At 36.5% G+C, this 26,800-nt stretch overlaps 1 protein-coding gene across 1 annotated transcript in view; it reads right to left on the bottom strand.

Moving 5' to 3' along the window:
- The window catches only part of LOC150105845 (phosphoglycolate phosphatase-like), an 88,452-nt gene that overhangs the window by 56,030 nt on the left and 5,622 nt on the right, over positions 1-26,800 (bottom strand). The window contains exons 2-3 of the mRNA XM_090393619.1: positions 23,429-23,496; positions 1,306-1,398 (exon numbers count right to left, since the gene is read on the bottom strand). Of these exons, the coding sequence (XP_090249745.1) occupies positions 1,306-1,398; positions 23,429-23,496 (161 nt within the window). The remainder of the gene's footprint in view (positions 1-1,305; positions 1,399-23,428; positions 23,497-26,800) is intronic.

Raw genomic sequence — 26,800 nt, 5'->3', positions numbered from 1 at the left:
TTATCTAATTCTTCCAGTATTTCACCTCAGTCACAGAGACATGTTCAGAGAGTACAATATAAAGCTCGTAACACACTAAAGCAACAAAGCTAAGTGAAACATGTGGAGGAAACACTAAATCCTAATTAGGTAGAGACCCTCTATGGGTGACTACTAGTGGCCCCGGTTGTAAACTGGAATCTCAGAGGATTAACATTTCCTGTATTTTGGTACATTTGACGTATCCATATTTATTCAGATTAGGCTGATTTTTTTTGAAGCAGCTGCAGATTCTAAAAAAAAAAGTCTTTCTCTTCTAAACTTGCTTAGTGGAGCATGGTGGTTTTTCCCCAGTAGATTCTGTGCATAGCATCTATCATGTTGAAGATTTAATGGAGTACTGACAGCACTAGGAAAGATTAAAAACAATTTTTAATGCTTCCAATATTTTATCTCTGTCACTAAGATATCTTCACAGGATTACAACTAACAACTGTAACACACATGGACTGACAGTGAGACTGAATGTGACATGATTGAGAGAGAGAGGGAGAGAGTAAAAGTGTTGAATGAAAGAATAGTATGACCAATGTAAAGAATGAAGAGTTGGCTGCAATGAGGGAGATAGCTCGGTTGCGCAGAGTGATATGCAGGGTGAAGTGGGAGCTGGAGCAAATGCAGAAAAGTCTAGTGAGTGGGTCAACTGATAAAAGAAAGAAGTGTGAGAAAAGAGAAATAGGGCTTGACAAGAGAGAAAGAAAAATCCAGAAAATACTGCTGAGGTACTACTGAAGTATGCACTCAGGCTGTAACATCTCATCCCACATGGGAGATTGAAGTCCAACAAGTGTCTACTTAAAAAACACACTCTTGACTGTGCTATTCACTAGCTTAAAGTTATCAGACGTTACTATAATAATGTTAAGCCCAGTGGTTTAAAAATGTATGTTAGAATAAATCCATAATCTGAAGTCAACTTTCAGGTTTATCTTACACTCATGTCTAATCCCGACTTCATCTTGCATTTGCACATAGCGAGCATGCTAAGTTCACCCATGTTAAAATATCCAAACCTTAAGTACAAAATTTATATTTCATCTACCTAAATGTTCACTAAAATATATTATTGTTGCAGACATTTTGTCAGAACCATAAAAATAAGCACCAAATGCAGGAAAATACTACACTGAGATTTCATTACAAATGGACCTCCTCATATGAATAAAATTATTTAATGTTCTTCATATTATTTAAGTGGGAAAAACATAAAATTATCATTTTATGTTCACCCACTGAACTTTGCTTTCATGAACCTCTATTACTTACCACATTTATTTGATATCCAAGGCGTTCACATTTCTTCATATATTCCTCCCTTGACTTGGTGCTGTTGTTTGTAACAAAAAATACTTTCTTTCCCTATATGAAAGAAGACAAGTTCAATTTACTGCATACAATAATAGTAATACACTTAAACTCTAATTTTTAGTGGAACACTGATTGTAGTGTTTTCACTATAAAGGTGGGTAGAAAAAAAAAAAGTGCAGAATGAAGCAATACAGAAAAGCAACTCTTTTTTCTTTTTTTTTAAACAAAAAAGATGAAGTATTAGGACAACAGAGAATTTTCAGTGTGTTACTGCTACAGATTTTATAAATGTATTTCTAAATGTACTAATGTTTATGAAACATTTGAACATTATCATAAAAGATAAACACAAAAATGAAACCTTGTTTCTTAATATTATTATTATTATTATTACCTGAGACCTCCAGGGAGTCAAGGACTCATCAAGGGAGGTTATATCCAAACCAGCTGTCAACCTTTCTCTTAATTTCATTCACACTAGATGTACTCACTATCCCTAAAGACAAACTATCCCACTCACTCACTGATCTATAAGAGAAAAACCTAGCTCTTACCCTTTTCTTGACTGCAAACAAACTTAACTTCTAGATAATATCCTATAACACTCATTCAGAAGTTTATAGATCTCTATCATATCATCCCTCTTTCTCCTGTTAACCGGAGTCTATAATCCACATACAATCTGTCCTCATAATCTGGATATAATCTTTGTAACTCTTCTTTGTACCCAATTCCATAGCTTTTTTTTGTCCCCTTGGAACCTGGGAGACCAAATCTGCACACAATAATCCAGGTGTGGCCTTATCAAGGCCTAATAAAGAGGCAAAATAACTTCCTTATCCTTACATGCCAGAGTTCACTTCAACATTGCAATTATCCTTGAGTTGTATTTGCAACTTTTGCTATATGACCTCTGAACTTTGCATTCCCATCCATCATTACTCTAAGATCCTCATTAGTTTTTTGTAGCATAATCTCACTAATATAATATGCCACTAGAAATCTCATCGTGTCAAAGTGCATAACTTCGGCGTGATATAAACTCTTTACATATCATTAATTGACCAATGAAAATCTTTTAAGAAAGCACTTATCTTTTGTCTTTCATTACCTGAAATTGTCTTTCATTTCATTCCAAAAAATCATAATTTATTCTAGTATTAAGAATAATGGCACAATAATGGCCAAGTTACTTGATTTTTCATGTGATTAATCCCATTGATTTCCATAGTTCCTGTCTACTGAATGAATGTGTTTACATACTTGTTTGTCTCTTCTGAAGGAGGAAAATTCAGTTTTCAGGAGAAAAAGTATACCACTTCAATATAAGAACTAGTCCATTCAGCCTTTCATTAATTTAAGCCTTTAGCTCAAGTGTTCTTACTGCTATTTAATTTTAAAATTATCTTGTCCTCCATTTAATACATCATGTGTAATGTAAAGAAGCAATTAAATTACTGGAAAATAAGAAAGAAAGATAAGATTACACTGTAGTCCTCAATGAACAAAATTAAGAATATGATGGTAGCCATAACAAATATATATCTTCCTGATCTTGGCATCTGGCATTCTAAGTGGAATCACACTGAAATGAATTCCTGCCATTTATATTAACAAACCATTTATAAACATTATCAGTATGACAAAAGATAAATTGTATTAACTAGCATTATCTTTAAGCACACACTTATGAAACTGAACAGGCAAAAATAAAGATTTAACAAGAAAGCAATCCCAATTATATAAATATAATCATAAAGTCAGACGTGGAACTTATGTACTGTAATGCAGAGGACAATCAGAGTTTATAAGGGTTCCAATGAAATCACTCATGGAATCAATACAATATAGTGATTCCACAATCAAGGGTATGCTTGAGAGTGTGATGAAATCCTGCTTTTTTTCTTGATATGAAGATTAACAATGTTACTGAAGCAAAAGAATTAATAGTTTTGGCAGGCATGAATGATATAAAAATTAACAGGTGCAGGCATGAATGATATAAAAATTAACAAGTGCAGAATATGAAAGTTACTGGAATAAGCAAAAAAAGAGCAAAAAGCACAAGTCTGTTATCAAACATGACAGAAACATTTTGCAAAGAGGGCCACAATTTCAAGAGTCAGTGCTTGTAAAAACTTTATATACATTAAACACACACACACACACACACACACACACACGATTAATAGATTATGCATGAATGAATTGGGAGTAGATGGTAGGAGAAACTTTTGTTCAATAAGAGAAAGAAGCATTCAAAGAAATTAATGTGAAAAACAAAAGTACCACGTATAAGTTATCTGCTCTTAGTTTCTTTGAGGGATGTTTATCCATCTTAAAGAGAGATTCATTCCATGTTATCATGATCAGTGGAATGCAAACATGCATCTCCATGGAGTCAAAGACTCATTGTGGGAGAGTATTCTAACCAATGTTCAGACAAAACCCATCATATCCATACCTATAAGAGAAAGAAGCCGGCAAAGGTTGGTCGATTGGTAGAGCCTCTGCTACTAATGGCTCAGTTAAGTAAGTTTGAGCACGGTTAGTAGTCGGAAGGGGACAATCGTTCGATGCTGTTGGCACACTCTCCCTCGATGAGTCTTTGGACTCCCTGGAGGTGTCAAATAATAATAATAATAATACCTCTTCTTGAACTCATTCACCAACAAAGCACTCATAATCACCTCAGACAAAGAAAAATTTGCCAACCTTGAAAAAAATATGCTAACACCTTTGTTTACCATTCTTTTACAATTTCCAGGGCTGACCCCTTGTTCACTGCCTTCCTGCCATGTACTGAAAAAAGTCTTCAGTGTCAGTCTTATAAACTTATATTATTCTATCACGTTCCCTCTTATTTACCTATGAGCTAGTTCTTGAAGCCCACAGACCTTCAATCTATTCCCACAGGGAGCATTCCACCTGCCATAATCTTGATCACTGACTTCTAGATTCTCTCCAGCACTTCTTCCACACAGGATCCAAGCAACCAGATCTGTATGTGATCCAGATGTGGCCTTATAAAGGGAAATAATAACTTCCTTATCCCTGCTTGTCAGCATGTTCTTCAACAGCTAACAATCATGTACTTTTGGCCACTTGCAATACATCCAACGAACTTAAACCACCTAGCACACTCTCTCTCTCTCTCTCTCCCCACAATAACTCCCAAATCACTAGCTTCATCAATTTCCTGCAATCCAGTTCCACCAATGTAGTACATGGCTTGTGATCTCTTCATCTCAAAGTATATGAACTTATGCTTGGTCACATTAAACTGGCAACCATTATCCTCTGCTCATACTGACAGTGTATTTAAGTCACCTGGCATTATTTGTACATCATTTTCATAGACTGCTGCTTTTTCTAGCTTTGCATTATCAACTAACTGATATTTACCCTTAATTCTCTTCCTATATCACTGATGTACAAATTAAACAGCAGAGGATCAAGTCCTACAGTACTCCACTAGTCATCTGCTTTTCTCCAGACTCAACTAGCCTGATACACCACTTGTTTCTATCTGACCATCACTAATTTCTTATCCAAATCACTGGCTTCAATCACTGAAGCAAATGAGAATGGATTCTCATTTGCTCCAATTTATGAGAAAGAGTTCATGTGAAATTCTTGCTCAATGTTTTTGCAAAGTCCAATGGTATCACTGAGCAGCCATTTCTTTTATCCAACTGAACTGTCACTATATTATAAAAAGCAGGCATATTACTAAGGTGAGACCCTTCACAAAACCACATTGCCCTCTATAAATTATCATATGCCTGTTCATACAGTCTGAATTCTGTCTTTTACCCACTTCAATCTATTCCCACAGGGAGCATTGAGGTCTTGGAGTTTCCTTTATACAGCAGGACTGTCTTATTTTCATTCCACTTCCTAGTCGCCTTATCGGACATGAGGCTTAAATTAAACAGCTTAGTCAGAAGAAATGCAATTCTCTTGCTCATTTTCATAATACAAGGGGCTGATATGCTATCTAATCCTATGGCCATATCTGCATTAAAATTTCAGCAATATTATAAGCACCTCCAATTCATCTACCTCTATTCTCATATCACTCAACGTCACATATGAAATTGCACTATCACCACCTGGATGGTACACCATTACAAAATGATCACTCAGTAACTCAATTATTTTGTTTTCATCTGTTACCTCCCTATCACCAGCACTTGCTAAAGCTATCCTTCCATAGCCATTTTTCCTTTTACTTGCCACACACAAAAGAAGTCTTTGCAATTCCACTTTGGTGCAAAAAGATGGAAATAAGATTATCATCTCACCTTGATAAATGAAACAAAAACATTAAAAACTTACAGGAAAATGATTTTCTTATAATGATCTCCTATTCACAAGGCACACATGATTATTGGCAATTTTCCTCTTCTGAGCTATTCCTCTTTCTAAATACAAATATCTATTCACTAATCAATATCTATCCTTATCCATTCTGAATTAATTACCAACTTATCATGTGAAAAATTCTCCTGCATTGCATCCTTTCCTTCTCTCCAATTTATGACCCCATAGTTGAAGTCCTCCATAATTCCTCAGTTTGTACTCACTATGCTAATCTGCAGATGCATGGCATCCACATCTTTCAGTGAACCCTCATTGCTAGCTAACAGGAGCAACCAACAATATATTTTGTGCTGTTGGACTATCTCACACCACATACTCAAATTAACGGTTACCCTCAGTCTTAAAATCTTGCTTAATTTTTATTTTTGCTGGTTACAGTTCTTCAACTATCATCAGTAATACCCCTCCTCCCATCCTGTACTCTCTAACCTCCCTGAAAATACAATTTTCTTCACATTCCATCCTATAACTAAATCATCCCCTGTAAACCAATCACTGGTGCTGATAATTGGCCAAGTGAATGAGTCAGTTTGGCCAAGTCAAGCTGATCTGACCCACTGTTAACTAATTGTTGCTGTTTGCATACTGTTACAAACTGTTCTTTGTGCTATAAAAATGGGTATAACACAAGTAAAATATCAGCAAATTAGTAAATAAACATTAATCATTTTCTTATTAATCTTGTATTGTGAATTAAAACCATTATTATTATTATTTCGTTACACCTCCAAGGAATCTTAAAGACTTATCGAAGGAGGGAATCTATTCTATACCTCTCCTTCTCCACCAGTTAATCCACCAACTACAGCAAAACTGTCACTACATCATCATCTACATGAATTGCCAACACATAAGCCTTACTACCTGTTTGACAGTGCTCATTAGTTACACAAAACTGGAAAAATGTATAAATATATTTGTTTGGTTGTGGAACCAACAAACAACCAGCGAAAACAACTAAGGCTAAGAGGCCAGTATATATATCTGTAAATTGTGTATGTTCTTCTGGCTGGTTTGCCTGTTTCCAGAAGGGCAACCCTAACACCATTGTATGAGACTAGCTAAAGCCCTGATAAAAGTTCTTCACATCCTTCTGTATGAAAGACTTGAGTTTAGGATTCAAACTCAAGTCTTTCCTGTACAAATAAGAATAGTTACAGTGTTATACAATTATACATTCATCATCATCTTCCTCATCTGGCTAAGATGAGTTGAGGTTACCATGAACAATAGCTTTCCAGTGCAATCTATCAGCAGCCAAGTTATTTAAATTTCAGTAAGAGTTCAGATCACTTATACTTGATGTTTTTTATCCATTTCTCTCTAGGTCTTCCATTTTGGAGAATCCAAGGAAACCTTTCAGCAAGCATTCTGTACATATCCATACCACTCTAATGGTTTTACTGATTTTTGTTACTATTAAAACATTATAGTTTCATTACAGCTTCCAGGGATGACCTCTGGTTCTCCCCTGATCTCTCACCATTTGCTATAAAACCTCTCCAACATTGATCCTATAACAACTCCTTACTAACTTGTAGGTATTTATCATATCACCCCTCATCTTCTTATCCACTAGACTAAACAATTGCATCCTCTCAACCTTTCCTCATATTTGACATTCCAGAGATCAGAAACTACCTTAGTAAGTCACCTCTGGACTCTTTCCAACATCTCTTAATCCTTTTGAAAACCGGGTGACCAAATTTGGGCACAGTAGTCCATGCATGGCCTAATCAAAGCCATATACAATGGAACAAAAATCTCCTTACTTCTACAAGTCAGTGTCCTCTGCATTATTCCCAGAATTCTTTGTGTTGTCCTCACAATTTTGTGAGGACAACACAAAGGAGACATGTGTCCCCTAAATTTCAGATCCTTATCCACTATTATCCCAAGATCCCTTATTTCCTCCAGCTCCAACAGCATATCCCCACCAAGCATAAATTCAACATCTCATCTTTGTTTCCCAAATTTTAGAACCTTACATTTTGCAACATCGAACTCACATCCCCATTTCCGTGCCTGTTGTAAGACCATAGCAGTTTCTCTACTCTTCATAGTTCAACTTTGCATCATCTGCAAACAACTGAATATCCCCATCCAAATCTTCACCAATATCATTAACATATAAGTTAAACAGTAATGGCCCTAAAACAGATCCCTGAGTCATACCACTAGTGACTTTCCTCTTCCTGGATATTGCTCCCCCATACACAACTTGTTGATACCTATGAGATAGCCAGTCTCTGATCCAATGCACTAATCTAATATCCAACTCCCCTCTGCTCTAGTTTGACTATCAACTTATCATGTGGTAATCTGTCAAAAGCCTTTGCAAAATCTAAGTATACTAACGTGTATCCCTCTCCCCTGTTCAAGGAAGCCGTCACCTTCTTGTAATAAGTAAGTAAATTACTAAAACATGACTTCTCTTTAGCAAATCCATGCTGTCCATCAAAGATAATATCATTGCAACCCAATTCTGTATCCTAGTTCTCACCAGCTTCTCCAACAACTTAACCACAACACCTGACACACAGACCACCTCCTTCATGAAGCGGACATGTCAAGGATTCCACATTACCAGGTCTATAACAACATCCAACTAAGCATTTCATTCTATTCACTTCTATCTCACACCATACTGCCTCAAAACCACTGGCACTGTTTCCCTCTTGCATCTCTACCTTGTATGGACATAACTCTTTCTCTATCATCAATATCACTCCCCCTCCCTTTTACCCTTTCTATCCTCACGAAACATATCATACCCTTCCATCTCTATTCCTGTCAGGATGTCATCCTCATCCAACCATGTCTCACTTATTCCAACAATTTTTGGGTGAACAGACTCAATTAATGCAACCATTTCATTTGCCTTGTTTCTTACACTTCTAGCATTTGTATACAAACACAGCAGCTTGTTCCTTAATCTACAGCTAGTTCCACTAACACCACTTATTTGATGCGACTTCTCCATGATTAACTCAAGCAATTTCTTTTTCTCCTTATTCATCTTTACATTATAATGTGTTTGTACATTATAAACACATTAATATAACAAATAGATGAGAACATTTACCCTTGCATTAGTTTCTAAACAATACATTACATAGATAGAATAATGTAATATTTGCAATGGACATTAATATTTAGAAAAGAAAGTTTAGTGGAACATAAGATCAGTGGAAAGTAAGTCAATGTTTATGAAAAGTTCATTTCCAGTCTTCAAGATTCTGGTCATCCCAATATTTGATGCATAGTCAAATCTGTGGAATATTGCAAAAATCAGCAGTGATTTACTGGTATAAGAGGTAACATTATAATAGAAATAAGGGATTAAAACTTAGTATTGTCCAATAAGTTAGGTGAGAATTTTGTAAAGAAAACCTATGTCAAAATAGAAAACCCTAATGAAAGTGTGTGGAGATGTGTAATCTCCAAAAGACTTCTATAATAAACATCAATGGGTGTGATATACAATTTCAAACTGATGAATTTGAAAAACTTTTTTTTTCAATTTTTCTATGAACCATATGCTATCAAAACCAAATCAGGGTAAAAATCCCAGCTGGGAATGAACACACGAGCAGTAATTTTTAATGTTTCTGTAGAAGGAAGGCTTATGCTATGACTAAAAAAAAAAAAAAAGTAATGAACTCAGATTCAGAAGGAATTTTTTTAAATTTTTGTATTTTTTTCTGTGCATTTTTCTTAATGTTTTTATTATATTTGCTACCATAACATCGGCCTTTCGTTTTTTTAAACATTTCATGTGTAATTTCATTTAAATAATATTCATCTTTCAGGTGATTTATTATTATTTTTTTGATAACTTCCACGGAGTCAGACTCATCATAGGAGGCCCACTCTACCAACAATGTCTATCATAATGAGCGTTGAAGTTATTTACATTACTGCACTCACAATTCACTCCAACAATGCATTCCACTCACCAACAACTCTCCATGCAAAAAATCTACTCCTCATACCATTCTTCACAACATCTTTATACAACTTCCAGGGATGGCTTCCTCATTCTTCCCATATTAACATCTATTTTTTTTATAATTCCTTCTGTATTAATCTGATAAAATCCCTCAACTAACTTGAAGGTCTATCATATCTTCACTTTTCCTCCTATCCACCAACCTCTGTAATCCACATTCTCTCAAATGCTGTTAACAACCAACACTCCAGAATTCTGATATCACTTTGATCAATTGTCTTTGGATCCTCTCTAGTGTTTCCACATCACAGAGAACCAGCTGACCAAATCTGAGTATAATAGTCCAATCTGACCAGTGTCTTATATAGAGGCACCGCCACCACCTTATCCCTACATGTCAATGAACTTTTTATCTTAGCAGTGATATGTGCAGTCTTTGTAACTTGCAATGTGCCCTTGGAACTTTAGTCCACTATCTACCATCACTCCAAGCTCCCAATCTCATCCACTTTCTGAAGTACAGCTCCACCAATACAGTACATAACCTTATATCTCTGTATCCCAAAGTGTAACACCTTGCATTTATTAACATTAAAACTGCAACTCCACTCATTTCTCTAAGCTAAAAGTATTCAAATCTTCCTGTAGAGAATTAACATCAACACTAGTCCTGATAATTCTATCTAACTTTGTATCTTTGGCAAACATTTGAAGATCGCCAGTCAATCCACATGAAATATCATTAACAAACAAGTTAAACAGTAGGGGTCCAAGAATAGAAACCTGAGGTACACTACTGGTCACCTTCCTTTTCTGAGATACTGCTTCATTATAAAACTCTCCATGCAAACTTGCTAGTATCATTCAGAGAATCTCCGATCCATCTAACCAATATATCATCTATTCCTATACTATGCAGCTTGTGCACCATGTGATAATCTATCAAACGCTTTTGCAAAGCCCATGAATATCACCGTATATGATTCTCCCTTATTCAATACATTCATCACCTTATCATAAAACATAAGCAGATTGCTAAAACAAGACCTGCTCTTCACAAACCCATGCTGACCATCATACAGAATATTATGTCATAAACCCAATCCTATATTCTATTTCTAACCAATTTTTCCAACACTTTGATCACAACTGCAGATATACAGGCCGGTCTATAATTGGCAACTTCTGTTCTCAAACCATGCTTGTGGAGAGGTATTATTTTGCCTTCTTTCCATTCCTTAGAAACCTTCCTCACTTCAAAACTTTCATTAAATAACCAGGCCAAGGGCATGGTTAACTCTTTCGCACATTCTTTAAAATTACATGGTGATATGTCATCCATTTCCACAGCCTTATTAACATCTAACCCAAGAAATACTTGACACACCTGATTCTTTCATCTTTAATTTTCCTAATTTGCAAGCTGATAAATTTCAAAAAAAAAAAAAAAAAAATTTGCATGCTCCAAATTTTTGACTATCATTTACATAATCAGCATAGAAGCACTTTGTAGTGCCACTCATTCAAAACCTCACATTTTATTTAAAAAAAATAATAAAATAAAGCATATTTAAAAAAATCTAAAATTCATTTAAATACTGCTAAACTTCCTGAATATTCATGTTGGAGGCTTAATGGATTTTTTACAACACTCAAAAAGAATTAAAATAGACTTTAATACTTCCTATATTTCGTCCTAGTCACTAGGACATCTACGGGGATTACAAAAAAATTAATGTAACATATGCACAAATAACAAACAATACTAAGCCCAACCACGTGGGTGACACTAAAGTCCTATCTAGGTAGAGCGCCCTCTAAGGGCAGTAGTAGGTGGCCTGGAATGTAAGGTGGGAACTCTGGTGATGAGTGTTTCCCAAATCTTCGGAAGCTTAATGCAACCATATTTATTGAGATTTGGTTGGTTTTTGAGAGCTGCTGCTGCTTCTAAGAAAAGTCTCTCTTTCTTGAATTTGCTGTGGTGGAGCATGGTGGTTTTCTTCCATGATACTCTGTGGGTGGTGTCCAAAACATGGTCAGCCAAGCCTGAATGGCCATAGTTGTGTTTGAAGATGTAAGACTTGTGTTCCTCTAGACGGATGGATGCTGATCTGCCTGTCTGTCCAAAGTATGCCAGCTTACAGGAACAGGGTACTTTGTAAACTCCAGGCAGAGAGAGAGGAGGGAGCTGATCTTTCGTAGAACGGATAAGGGTAGCCAGTTTGCAGTGGGGCTTATATGCTGTGTGTAGATTGTATTGTTTTAGTATCTTGGCTATTTTTTCAGATGTGCCACGGATGTAGGGTATGGTGATGGTATTTTTAAAATCTTGTTGACGAGAAGGAAGGGGAATGGGGGAGGAGTTGATTATTTTTTGATACTGTGATCGCTGTAGCCATTGGAGAGGAAAGTGCTGTGTATGTGGTTAAGCTCATTAGTGAGGGCGGTTCCACTGGAACAAAGATTGTGGGCTCTCTTGGTAAGAGTTTTAATAATGCCATATTGTTGAGAGGGGTGGTGGTGGGAGAGTTTGTGAATGTATCTGCCTGTGTGTGGGGGGGGGGGGGTTTCTGTATACGGTGAAGGTAAGTGTATCATTAGGCAGGTGTGTGACTAAGGTGTCTAGGAAGGGTAAACAATTGTTCTTTTCCTTTTCCATAGTGAACTGGATTCTTGGATGTAGACTATTGAGATGACTGAGGAAGGAGTCTAACGTGTCTGGGCCATGAGGCCAAATAGAGAACACATCATCTACATATCTTAGCCAGATAGAAGGTTTGAGTGGGGCTGAGTCTATGGCTCGTTTTTCGAAATCTTCCATATAGAAATTGGCAAGGGGGGGTGAGAGGGGGGAACCCATGGCAGTTCCCTCTATCTGCTTGTAGATTTTGTTGTTCCACCTTACATTCCAGGCCACCTACTACTGCCCTTAGAGGGCGCTCTACCTAGATAGGACTTTAGTGTCACCCACGTGGTTGGGCTTAGTATTGTTTGTTATTTGTGCATATGTTACATTAATTTTTTTGTAATCCCCGTAGATGTCCTAGTGACTAGGACGAAATATAGGAAGTATTAAAGTCTATTTTAATTCTTTTTGAGTGTTGTAAAAAATCCATTAAGCCTCCAACATGATGTCCTCACAGCACTTAAGCCTCTACACACGTATTCCTGAATATTCAGTAATTACACTCCCACCACCACCACCACCATAAAAAACTTTTTCTAACTGTGGCATTGGTTTTACACATAACAGTAAGTGTTATCATAAATAACACAGCAATTCTCATCACCAGAATCATTACTCTATCAAATATTACAATGATCCATCAGCAATCCGAGTACCCTTTCCTTATTTTCATTACTACTTTGTGCTTCCAATTTATATTTCCATATTAAACTTCCCATAATAACTACTCACTAATCAAGGTTACAGGATTAGGTTAGTCTTCTACATTCTCAGGCTTACAGAATAACCCCTACTAGTTACTAGGCTCAGTTTGTCTTGACACCAAAACATCTTTAAAAGTACTCTCACTACTTGCCACTTTCCATTAACTTTGAGGTAATTACTGTTCTGCTATCATTAATAATATCTTAATCCCTTCCCTTTTTCCTTTCCAGTAAATAATACATCCTTAATCTTTAATATTCTATTCCTGTTAGTAAATCATCCACAGTCAACCACATCTCACAATTTTTGGACAAAGTGTGCTTTCCCCCTTATTTCTAATACGTCTTGCATTTGTAAATAAGCATAATAACTTACCTCTAAGCTATATGTATCTCGATATCTGTCATTCCACCCTTGTCCTAACAGTGGTCAGTGATGCACCATCCAAACTCCCTTCCTTCCCACAACAATTTCTGTCTTTACCCTCCTTGATAATGAAGTTCATTTTGTTCTCATTATTGAAAAATATTAAAGAAAACTTATATTAGAATATACATATTTCATTGACAACAGAAAATCAACAAGTATAATAAAGTTAAGAAGCATGTAATAACATTTGGCAACTCCTGCAGTATGTTGCTGAGATAGTCTATTTCATTAAATTATAATTTTAGAATCTTTTCAAATAACTGCTTAAACATCCTGAATTAATAACTTTTTATTTCTTTCCTTTAGTTATTAGGGCTTATGGCTAACAAGACTTAATAAAGTTGAGTTAAAAATCAATTGTTGCTTACAAATACATAAGAGTAAGGAAGTAATGATCTAATGCTTAAGACTACCTCATTGTGAGCTTTGTGTTAGATGTAATTGTGTTTCCTTGGAACTGTATAATCAGTGAAATGTAACATGCATGCCAGGATGAATTTTGTGTGCTGTATGCAGAATACGCTGGTTTAAAGGCTGCATTTATGATTTTTTTTTTTTTTTTGTTTTTTTTTGCTGGACAAAGACTACTATCAAACATAAGAGCTTTATAAAAAGTTTCTCCAGTTACTATATCTTCAACTGATTACCCTACCAGTCATTACTGATAAAGGCCATAGATTACTCACTAATGTTTGTGTAAAGAAGGCTCCTGTTTCAGATCCATTTTTTGGCATAATTAATTGTAAATAAGTGTGTGTTTATGAGTAAGAGTTGCTGTAAAAGTTGTGCGCTTGCAGTCAGTGCCAGCGCCTAGTATTTTTCTTGTGTGTGTGCGATTAATGTTCAGCGCCTTTCCAAAAAAGTTTTTTTTGAATAAAGTGTGAATAAAACGAACAGGAAATGAAAAACAAATGAAAACCGCTTTACAGTATAATGTTACCTACGGATTAGTCCTGCTTATACAATTTTTTTTTTACACAGAACTCAACAATTAATCATAAGTTGATTTATGATACATCAAAAAATAAAGAACTATTTTAGGTTTATTTTTGTAAATTTTAATCAAAAATTACAGTGATATAATCGGGTCCAGGATACAATTTCAGAATTTATTTGTTCGTTTCAAGGAAGATCTGAAGGGGCCCGAACAGAAGACGACGTACATTCATAATTATATGTACCATTCTGTACCATTCGTTGCTCATTTAAACTCTTATCTCATATTTTTTGACATCTTTTAGGTGCCTTTTCTTCTATGGCGTCTGTATATATTGCATACTTTGCACACACCACCAGCCAGGCCTGCTTGCAGTGTTTCTAGTGTATGGCTTGTTAGTTTAAGTTTATGAAACTGTTAAACTTAGAGCTTAGTATTGTAACCAGCGAAAGAAAGATGGCACCAGCTTTGTCTATGCAAGAATTTAATTTTGATTTTAGTCATTTCATGAAATATGAGGTGTGCTATATGTATTTGTTTAATTATGTAGATAAATTATGGATATTTAAGGCAGATGGAAGGAGGGTGGGTGCGAAGTGTGATCTGAATTAGATTACCAATCAGTTACCAATTTGTTACCACTTGATGAGTGGTAAATTGGTAACTGAAAGTGTTAGTAGCAAGAATGATACAAAGGAGGAGGATGAATGGCTCATCTAATAGAAAAAAAGGGACAGTATAAAAATGCAGTGAAAAAATGGTAAAACAGTTTCGAAAAAGCGAACAAGTGATCTGATGAACTTAACAATTGATGGTGAGAAAGACAAAAGTGATACGAATGCAGCAGAAGTTGAAAAAAAAGAGTGCAATTAAAGATAAGGTGGCAAGCAGCACTGACAGCAAACAAGTGTGTATGACTGGATAAAATTGAGAGGGTGCATGAGAACAAAATTGTGACAAGATTTGAAAGCTGAGTTAGTTAAGATGAGGCAAGAGACGAAATGGATGCGGAGTGAAATTAAGAGAATTCGAGATATGTATGGAAGAGTGAAAATGATGAAAACGAAGATACGTTTGAAAGAGGTAACGATAGACCTGTGAGTGGCGTTGTATGGGGATACAATCATTAGATTTGTCATAAACGAGAAGATGCACACGATTTGTTTTCCTGGAGGTAAAATGAATAGAGTGATTGAGGCATTGGATGAGGCATAAGTGAGCAAAAGAGTTGGCAAGAGTAATAGGGACAAATTACTTACTGAAAACAAGGAACATAAGATTGGATATCAGGAGGTTGTTGAGAAAGATAAAAGTGTGATTTGAATTTCTCAGGTATGAGAGTGATGAAGAGGCAGAGAGCGAAGATTGTGAACGATATGTTTAACGGAAATATGCGAGGAGTGCAGTTTGTTAATGTGTGGAATAAGTTTGAAGGACAAATTGAACTGTATAAGAGTAATGGACTGCATTTGAATGGTTTTGGTGCGAGTCATTTGGAGAGACTGCTGGAAGGTAGAGAAATGAGTGCAGAGAATGAATCTGATCAAGTAAGAAGTGATGTGAAAGAGAAAGAGAATAAGAAAGGAGAAACTGAAGTGATGGTTATGAATGAAGAAGGGGTGTATGGAGAATGAGAGAGAACAAGTGTGCAAGACAAACAGAACAATAAGGGGAGGGGCCTCAGGGTGGACAGGAGAAAACAGCATGAGAAAGGTTGATGCTCCAAGAGGATAAATGTGTGTGCAGACAAAAAGGAAGGGGATGACCTGGGATCAAGGAAAAATAGTTGAATTTGAAGAAGGTTCTAAGAAGAATAAGGAGAAAAAGAAATGGCTCAAGTATTGAGAAGTCACATCTAATGAGTGGTATCAGCAAAACTTGCTATAGATCTAGGAATGTGCTGTTATGTTTGTAAACAAATGCCAGAAGTGTAAGAAACAAGGCAAATGAAATGTGGCATTAATTGAGTCTGTTCACCCAAGAATTGTTAGAATAAGTGAGACATGGTTGGATGAGGATGACATCCTGACAGGAATAGAGATGGAAGGGTATGACGTGTTTCGTGAAGATAGGGTTAAAAGGGAGGGGGAGTGCGATTGATGATAGAGAAAGAGTTATATCCATATAAGAGTGAAACAGTGCCAGTGGTTTTGAGGCAGTAGGTGTAAGACAGACGTGAATAGAATGAAATACTTAGATGTTGTTATAGACCTGTTATAGTTTTGAGGGACAACTACCTCAGGCAGTATATAACAGAGGGCACACAAGGATTGAGGGTTTTAGATTTAATCATCTCATCAGAGGATGTTATTATAAATGAAGTGTCAAATCACCCTCCAGTTGGTGAGAGTGACCATAAATTGATTACCTGGGTGGTTGCCAGCAGTGTGAGGCCCTCTGTGAGGAAAGGTATATGTGGAAGTAAAGGCTGGTGATTATGAGTTCAAAAAAAAGTTTGCAGTGCAGCATGTAATGAGGAGTTGGCTGGAAAGGAGGATCAGTGAACCTTGGGTGATATTCAAGAACTATCTAGTAGAAGCAATGTCCAACTGGATTCCAAAGTAGCAAAAGTGAAGTATGAGCAGCAGTTAGCTAATGAAGCCAAACAGAATCCTAGAGAGTTCTTTCAATATGTAACAAAGAAAAAAAAAAAATTATAATTATGGAAGGATGATTGGAGAAAATGGTACAAGAACAACTGCTGCAGAAGATATAGTTGAGATATTTAATGAGCAGTTCATAAAGGTCTTTCATTCTTGTGAATGTGATATCATGGAGACAGAGTAAGTGATGATGAGGAGGAGAGTGATTGTAAGCAAGGTATATGGGGATTTGAGCAATCTTTATGTTAATAAGGCTGTGGGACTTGATAATATATCACCACATATTTTGAAGGAATGTGCCAGGGATTTGGCATCTTCCTTGAGATATTTCTTTAATATGAGCCTTGCACCAGGTTAAGTTCCAAAGGAGTGGAAAGTAGGCAAGATTGTGCCGCTTAATAAGGGAGGTGACAGAACTCAAGCATCAAATTATAGGCCTATCTGTGTTGTCACTTGTTGTGGTTAAAGTGTTGGAGAGGCTGGTGATCTCACCAGAATATCTAGAATTGGGTTGAAACAATGGTATTATCTTTGATGGGCAGCATGGATTTGCTAGAGGATGGTCATGTTTCAGTAATCTACTAACTTATTACAATAAGGTGATGACAGCTTCATTGGAGGAAAGGAGATGGATACACAGTGGCATACTTAGATTTTACAAAGGCTTTGATAGATTACCACATAAGTTGAAGAGCGAAGAAGAAAGAAGAGCATGAAGAGCAAATGGGGTTGGATATTAGACTAGTGCATTAGATTGGAGATTGGTTATATGATAGGTATCAGATAGCCAACAGATAGGAACGATGAGACTTTTTGTGGTTATGAGACCATAGGTACTTTTTATCATAAAATACTTAAAAACAAGACTTTTTGTGGTTAGAAGACTATAGGTACTTTAAAGTACCTATGGTCTCATAACCACAAAAAGTCTCATTTTTAAGTATTCTATGACCAAATATGTATAATTTAGATAGGAAAGTCACTAGTCGTGTGTCTCAGGGGTCTGTTTTAGGGCTATTGCTGTTTAATGATAATCAGGAAGATTTGGATTGGTATATTTAGTATTTGCAAATGATAAAACTATGAGAGTAGAGCAGATGTTGTGGCCTTACAAGAAGACTTGAATAAATTGAGTGAATGGGCATGGAAATGGGGATGCGAGTTCAATGTTGCAAAATGTAAGGTTTTAAAATTTGGGAAATAAAGATTATTCTTATTATTATTATTATTACATAACACCTCCAGGGAATCCAAAGACTCATCGAGGGAGGGCACCTACTCTTCAACTCTCCATCTCCACCACTCCACCAACCGCAACTACCTTCATCATCTACATCAACGGCATCTACCACTGACCACCACCACTAGTATTTTCACAGACAATCACAAACATCCATGCTCGTGGTGGGATTCGAACCCGCAACCTTTTGGCTGGAGAGAGGATACACTAACCACTAGGCCAACCAGGCCACAGCATGTAGAATATAAAGCTGGGATGTAGAATTTATGCTTGGTGGAGATATATTGTTGGAGGTGGAGGAAATAAGAAATCTTGGGGTGTTGGTGGATAAGGATCTGAAATTTAGAGGACACATTGCCAAAATTGTGAAGACAACACAACAAATTCTGGAAATGATGTGGAAGACACTGACTTGTAAAAGTAAGGAGATTCTTGTTCCATTGCATAAAGCTCTGATTAGGACATACATGGTCTACTGTGTACAAATTTGGTCACCTGGTTTTCAAAAGGATGTAGAGATGTTGGAAAGGGTCCAGAAGCAACTAAGGTAGTTTCTGATCTCTGGAATGTTCAACATGAGGAAAGATTGAGAAGATGCAATTTACAGAGTCTAGCAGATAGGAGGAAGAAGGGACGATGTGATAGAGACATACACATTTGGTAAGGAGGTTGTTATAGGGTCAATGTCGAAGAGGTTTTTCATAAAACAGTGGGAGATGAGAGGAGAACAAGAGGTCATCCCTGGAAGTTTATAAGGAGGGTGTGATCAAGAAGCAGGTTTTTTGGTTTTTTGCAAACAGAGTTGTGAATGATTGGAATGCCCTGCCTAAGAGCATGGTGTCTGCAGAGAAATTGAATATGTTTAAGACACGGTATGATGAGCTGTGTGTATGACAAAGGGACCTCCTAGATGAGTCTGGCTCTGTGAGATCTTAGGGTAATAATAGTAATAATAATAATATATCATTATTATTAATAATTATAATAATAATAATATTATTATTATGCGACCTCCAAGGAGTCTGAGTACTCATCGTGGGAGGGCTCCCAGCTTACTGTCTCTCCTACTTTATCCTCCAACTACATACAACCCAAGTACAGACAACAAGACTAACATGCAACATCATTTACTGCTCATAACCACCACTGATAACAGTACTTTTTGTCTGTAAATGACATGTGTTCTTATGGATGATTGCCTCTATGTGAAATGAAAATTATGAGTTTCCAGGAGAAAACCCTGCCATCACTGAATGAGATCAGCTAGCTCACCTTTAATTGAAAAAGTGAATATAAAGATTCCTCTTGTCACGATGACAATCAAATGCAGGTGTTTCCACCCAAAGGGAACAATGTCCCATTGTTCTTCTTACTGCACTCAATAGTGCTTGCATTGTTCTCATCCTCTGTGAGGTAATGATGACATAAGTGTATATCCTTCATTATGTCATCACAATCATAATGACATAATGAAGGATATCCACTTCAGCCCAAACTACACATCTGTTTAAATTTCAGCCTCTATGTGTAAGGGGGAAAAAAAAAAACCTAGAGAAGCTCACTACTTTTATAAAACTTGCCATGGTATGAGATTCAAATGCAGCCTTCATCTTGAATGGTCTGTGACTATACCACTTGTAAAGAATGACATTATTAATATCAGACCTCCATGGAATCAAATATGCATTGCAGGAAGCACACACTATCACACACAAAGCTCATCAAACCATGCCTTAAAGTAATTCAATGCATCGACATTCACAACACAATGCATTCCACTAGCAACTCTCCATGACAAAAAACCCATTCCTCACTCTTTGTTCACACCCTCCTTATACAGTTTCCAAGGATTGCTTCTTGTTCTACCCCCCCCACACACGCACCATTCTGTGAAAAATTTCTTCCATATTAATGTGGTACCAACTCTGACCAACTTATGTCTCAATCATATCTCAATCTCCTCCTATTCATGAAGCTGTGCAAATACATTCCTTCAATCTCTCTTCATACTCCACCTTCCAAAGCGTTGTCAACATGAAAACAGGTGATGAAATTTGTGAACAATAACTCCCAAAGGCAGGGTTTATAGGATCATCACGATATATTGGCAGTGTTGAAACAGTATACCACAGTATTTGTATATCAGTCCCGACTAGCTGAATTCTGTTTGGAAACACTATGCAAAGGATGCAGTTTGTGGCATACCAGGAAGGGCAGCACATTGAAGTACAGCCCATGAATGCATAATGGAAGTGAATAAAAATGTGTCATTTACACTTGTCACTTTTCTCCTCTTGACACACACACACACACACACACACACACACACACACACACACACACACACACACACACACAGAAAAAAATTACGTCTTCATTCAGTACATCCATCATATAGCATCCCTGGTGGTGAATTTTGAAACTACCTTTTTTTTTCCCTCCAATATCGCTTCCACATGGCACACAACATATTCCTTCAGTTTCACAGCATTTGGATCACTAGGTGGCACACAACATATTCCTTCAGTTTCACAGCATTTGGATCACTAGGCCTTAAAAAGGGATACATTAATCATGATCACCCTGTATTTGCATTTTTGCTATGTGACCTATGAACTTCAAATTCCTATCTACCATTATGCCAAGATAACTGGCCTCATTAGTTTCTTGTAGCATTACCATGCTAATATAATATGTCATTGGAAATCCTAGCACACCAAAATGCATAACTAACTTACTAACATTAAAATGATAGTCATTTTTATTTGCCTAAATTTCCAGACTATTCAAACATTCGGTAAGTGCTGGATATCAAGAGCATCCCTGATTGCTCTGTTCACCTTAACATCATCAGCAAATAATTGAACATCTGTTAGATCTTTCCTGATGTCATTAATGTATAGACTAAACCCTGGAGTACACCACTGGTCACATTAAATTTCGCAGATATACACCCACCGTATACCACTTTCTGATACCCATCTATCAACCTTCCACTTATCCAAATCAAGAGTTTATATTCAAAACTCATATTTTCCAATTTACGCAACAGCCTTTCGTGTGGTATCCTATCAAATGCCTTAGCAAAATCCAACAGCATCATTGTATATCCATTCTGTTTATTCAACTCAGCCGTAACATATGAGCAAATTGCTAAAACATGATTTTCATTTAGTAAACCCATGCTGTTTCTTGCAGAGTATAGCTTGTCTGTTGACCTATTTCTGTATGAGAATTCTTACAAACCTCTCTAAAATCTTCACCACTACACCAGAGATACTGACAGCTTGATATTAGATCCATTCTTGTACAACAGAACTATCATATTTTTTCCATTCCTGTGATATCTTTCCTGAGCTGAGATTCAAGTTATACAAATATTTCTAAGGCCTAGACAATTTGGCTGGACATGCCTTTAGCATATATGCTGATATTCCATCTATCCCTATTGCAAAATTCTTATCCAGGTTATTCAAAAGCTCTTCAACCTCAATTTCATGCACTTCTAATTCTTCATTCAACATAGTAGTAGCACTGTACACCATGTTGCATACTCATTAAACCTCCAGCATGATACCTGCACCTAGTTGAGCAGTTATTGAACAATCTCATTAGTTTATGACACTAGAGTACAATCTGCATTCAGTAAAGTTATTCTTCCACATTCATTCTTTCTTTTACTTGAAGCATAACAATAAAATTCTTTTGGATTGCATGTTAGCCTACATAGCCTTACTTCGATTTAGTTTTCCACTCAATACTCATTATTTTTCTGGCCTGTGCTTTATATATTTCATAATTACTCTCACTCTTATTCTCACAATATTCCTTCCACAAGATCATCATCTTATGGATATCTCGCTTAATAAGGTTGCACATCCATTTGACTCCCACCCTATTTATTCTTCAAACTCTACAGATACATTAAGATACTTCCTCATTTAAGCACATTTTCAAAGATTACTATGCAGTAATCTTTGAAAGTAATTGATACCATGGGACCAAAGATAATATAGTCCTAAGTGGGTCATAATTTCCAGCTTTGTAGTTTAGCATGTAACCTGTCCTAATTGGATCATCAATATAATTAGCTATCTCCCAGAAAAGTACAGCATGATCACTGTCAGCAACTGGTGGTAAAATAGTCATATTCTTAACAGAGTCCCATTCGGATGCCGTGAACAAATCTAACTCTTTGACCTCAATTTCCTTCTTTCACACCATCAGGGCAATTTGGCAATGCATTTCATTGTCCCCTGCAACAGGCAATATAAGTATTGCTACAGACCTGAACTGCCAGGTCTGTAGCAATATCTATATTTCATCTTACCTATATTTCATCTTGTTAGCCTACACTTCACACCAGATAGCATCAAATTCACTGCTACATGGGATATTATTACCATTATTGCTTTCATGCATTCTAACCTAACTGGACTTAAGTCATCTGATATCATTAGTAGTACTTGCACTTCCTCTCTTATCTCTTCTGCCACCCTTTACACTTGATCCCAGTTACAACATTTGATTCTGATAGCCAGGTTTCACTAATGCCAACAATCTTAGGCCACAATGTATTAATAAAGGAACAAACTCAATCCTCTTTGTTCCTGATGCTCCTGGCATTTGTGTATAGATATAACAAATTACCACCTGACTTTTTCTTATACTCAGGTATGAAATACCCGAGTATAAGAAACTAGACTCCACTAGACTAAGCTCCATTTGTCTAGTGGAGCTTAGTCATTAAAAATCATACACATTGTGGCTTAATGAGGAAAAGAAATACCTTGGGATAATGCTCAACTTATTATATGATACTTTGCTTAGGGTACATTTTGCTGAAGGTCATTAGCTAGTAGGTCATGATGATAACTGACCACCATGTAATAGTTAACCATTATATTTTTACTTTATACTTTATATTTAAAGTAAAAAAAAGTTTGATATCTTCACACATCCAAGAATCTCAAATGTAAAATATTTTTCTAAGGTTAAGAAAGTTAAATTTACATAAAGTTTCATGACTACATATTGTTCTTAGTGCAAATTAAATTCAATTATTTACAAACAGAAACCAGCTGAATATCAGAGGCTGCTGAATCGTGCTTTAAATAAGGCCCAAATAAGTAAATTAACTTACCATATCTCTTAAAGCATTTAATGTTTCAGGAGATCCTGAAATTGCTTCATTCCCTGTCCACAATACACCTGCAAAAATTGACCAGAAACAGGAAATGTTAAGTCTTGTTCTGCAAAAACAAACACAATTTCTAAGCTGCTCAATGTTTTGGGTAGGGGATCTGAGAGAGAGAGATCATTCAGGGCATGAGAGGTAGCCATTACATTGTACACTAATTAAAAATATCTGAACACCCCTTCATAGTAGTAGATACAACTATATACATCACAACCATGGCTCATACAGGTATAAAAAGTAAGCACACTGTCTTGCAATCTTTGAAGCCAAATGTTAACGGTAAAATGGACTACACTGAAAAGTTCAATAACTTTTGATGTGGAACTATTATAGGATGCCACCTTTGCAACAACTCAGTTCAGGAAATTTCTGCCCTGCTGCAGTTGACCCAACCAACTGTAAGTGATGATATTGTAAATTAGAAACATCAAGGAGCAACAGCATCACTACTAATGTTATCAACTCAATTCTGGATCCTAGCTCCCATCAACTATTCCATCACTTTATCACAACTCCAGATACACAGGCTAGCCTTTAATTTGAAGCCTCAGCATCCATTTGTGAAGTGGAACAGTTTTACTCCTCCTTGCAGTGCTTTGGCTTTTCATTGCAAGGCTGCTGTAAAACAAGCATGTAAATGCAGCTGTTAACTTCTTGAAACATTTATTACTATTATGTGACATCTCCAGGGAGTCCAAAGGCTCATCGAGGGAGGGCACCTAGTCTACAACCCTCCATCTCCACCACTCAATTCACCAACTACAACGAACCGCAACTACACCAATGCCGACCACCATCACCACCACTAGAATTTTCACAGACAATCGCAAACATCCCTGCCCATGGAAGGATTCGAACCTGTAGCCTTTTGGCTGTAGAGTGGATACACTAACCACTCAGCCAACCAGGCTCAAGTTCTATCATATTACTGACATTGAGTTATTTACTTTCCCTTGCTTACGCAACACTAGTCCCTCCTTCACTCAAGCTTTGCATGACATCACACTCATGAGAATAAAATACAGTAATCTACCATTTATGTGACCTTCAAAACAATGACCCTTCAATTAACAACCCTCGCATGTCAACAGATTTCTGATACAACAATTCTGAACTACTCATTATATAATTCAACTATATCCTCACAGCAGTTACCTGTCTACTTTTTTTCTTCTTCTTTCTTCTATGCCATGTTAAAAAATTCCATGGAATTTTCTTAGCCTGACTGGCTAAACACAGCTCATACACAACTTACATGAGAAAGGAAGAGAACAGATGTTGGGTATATTTAGTTTGCACTAAGAAAGCAGTCAGTACAATGAGGAAGGAGAAATTAGGAGTAGATTAGCATTACAATCCAAAGAAAATTCCAAGGAGTTCCTTTCACACAAAGATGGCCAAAGAATAAATTAATGCAAATGAATGACTACTACATGGAACAGACAGATAGGTTACCAATAGGTAACATTCCTAAATGGTATTCCTAAAGAGATAAAGAAGTAAAGTACTGGAAATGAATGAAACAGACTTATTTAGAATATGAAGTACTCAGGATGTCAAAGTTGTGGGGCTAGATGAGTGTCATCATGTGCTATCAGAAAATGTGTAAAGAACCAACATGGCCACTTAATGAAAGCCTTGCAACTGGAAAGAAAACCTAAAGAACTGCAGGTAGGACAGTGTTGTTGCATAAAAGTGGTATTAAAACGGAGATGAACTATAAACCAGCTCATAGCTATTTGGTTAAAATTTAAAAAAAATTAGTAAGAACAGTCAAAATGCTAAACGAACTGTATACAAGAAAGTATTCAAACCAAGTTTTGAGGAAAAACGGGGGAAATCAGATAGCAACAATGGCAGAATCATTAAAAATGAAGATAGGAAAGAACTTTACAGTGCTAGCATTCACAAATGTGAGCAGAGCTAATCTCAACTGGTAAAGTCACTTAAACAGAATGGTAAAGACTAGCAAAACAGGTGTTTGATGCCAAGATGCTATGAAAAAAGACCCAGAGAAAGATCAACATCTAGGAGTACTGATGTAGTTAGAAGTGCCTTAGAAGACCAAAATATGAGATCGGAGAATAGTGGAGTCTTGTCAGATAACAGACTAATTTGGCAGAAAACTGTTGATAGGAGGTCAGTAATAGCATCAACTTTTCATGTTGTACTATCATAGTATGCTCCTTTGAGAGTACACATCAAGAGTTTGATGATAATGGTAGGGATTTGTATCTTAGGTAGGAGATGACTTTGTCACCAAGTGTGTACCCACTACTCTGCTTACTGGAGGCCAGACGCAGTTTGTAAAAGTTCCATGTTTGGTGTAGAGTTAGAGAACCCTTAGGCCAACCATATTACTAAAAAAAAGAAGTTTACAGGTTTAAAAATTTATGGGTAGTGTTTACATAAAAATAAATACAGATTTAAACAGATTAAGATAATATTATATATGGAGATTAGCAGGGATATGTTAAGGATGGGACACACAATTGTTTCAGTAATTTGATCATTTATAATAGAGCAGAAAGAGTGGTCAACAGGGAAATGAATATAATGCAATTTTTCTGAATTTTGCAAAGCACCTGAAAGATTGCCGATGATAAACTGATATTAGACAGCAATAAATGGGTTTAGATATCAGGTTAACAGATTGAATTTGCAACTGGATACCTGAGAGATATCAATGAATTGTATCTGGGAGGGAGGATTATGGAGTAGTATGAAAGAGAAGGAAGGAAGATTATATGTGGAATTCTGCAGGATACCAAACTAGGACCATTACTATTCAACCTTTATATCAACAACATTGTCATGGACTACAGTGAGATTGTTGTTTTTTGGCGATATGAAGTTTATGAAGAATATGAACATAAAGGAGTTATTAGTAACCGTGCTGATGTAGTAGCTCTTCAGGAGGATTTGAATAAGATGGAAAGGGACAAATAAGTGGAGTTGTTTTGTTCTGAGTTATATGATCCATGGATGGAAGGCTATATATACTCTATTAGCGGAACTATAATTTCTTGTCTCCTCCTCTAGAGGATGAGGGATGTGATGATGATTTATGGTTTTAATGGCACAAAGACAGCAAAGGTCATACTGTACCATATCAAAGGTTATAGCAATACACAAGGCAAGACAATCACAAACATCCATGCCTGCAGCAGGATTTGAACCTGTGACCTGTTGGTTGGAGAGTGGATATGCAAACCACTCGGCCAACCAGGCTGGGGCAGCAAGGGATGTGAAGAGATTTGATTTAGAGATCTGAAGTTCAAGAGGCACATTACAAAGATTGGTGAAGACAGCTCG

Source organism: Typopeltis vanoorti, chromosome 6, assembly GCF_054136105.1.
Source record: "Typopeltis vanoorti isolate ZY-2024b chromosome 6, IOZ_Tvanoo_1.0, whole genome shotgun sequence".
Classification (NCBI taxonomy): Eukaryota; Metazoa; Arthropoda; class Arachnida; order Uropygi; family Thelyphonidae; genus Typopeltis; species Typopeltis vanoorti.
The sequence above is the reverse complement of the archived record's forward strand: the minus strand, read 5'-3'. Positions and strand labels throughout refer to the sequence as shown.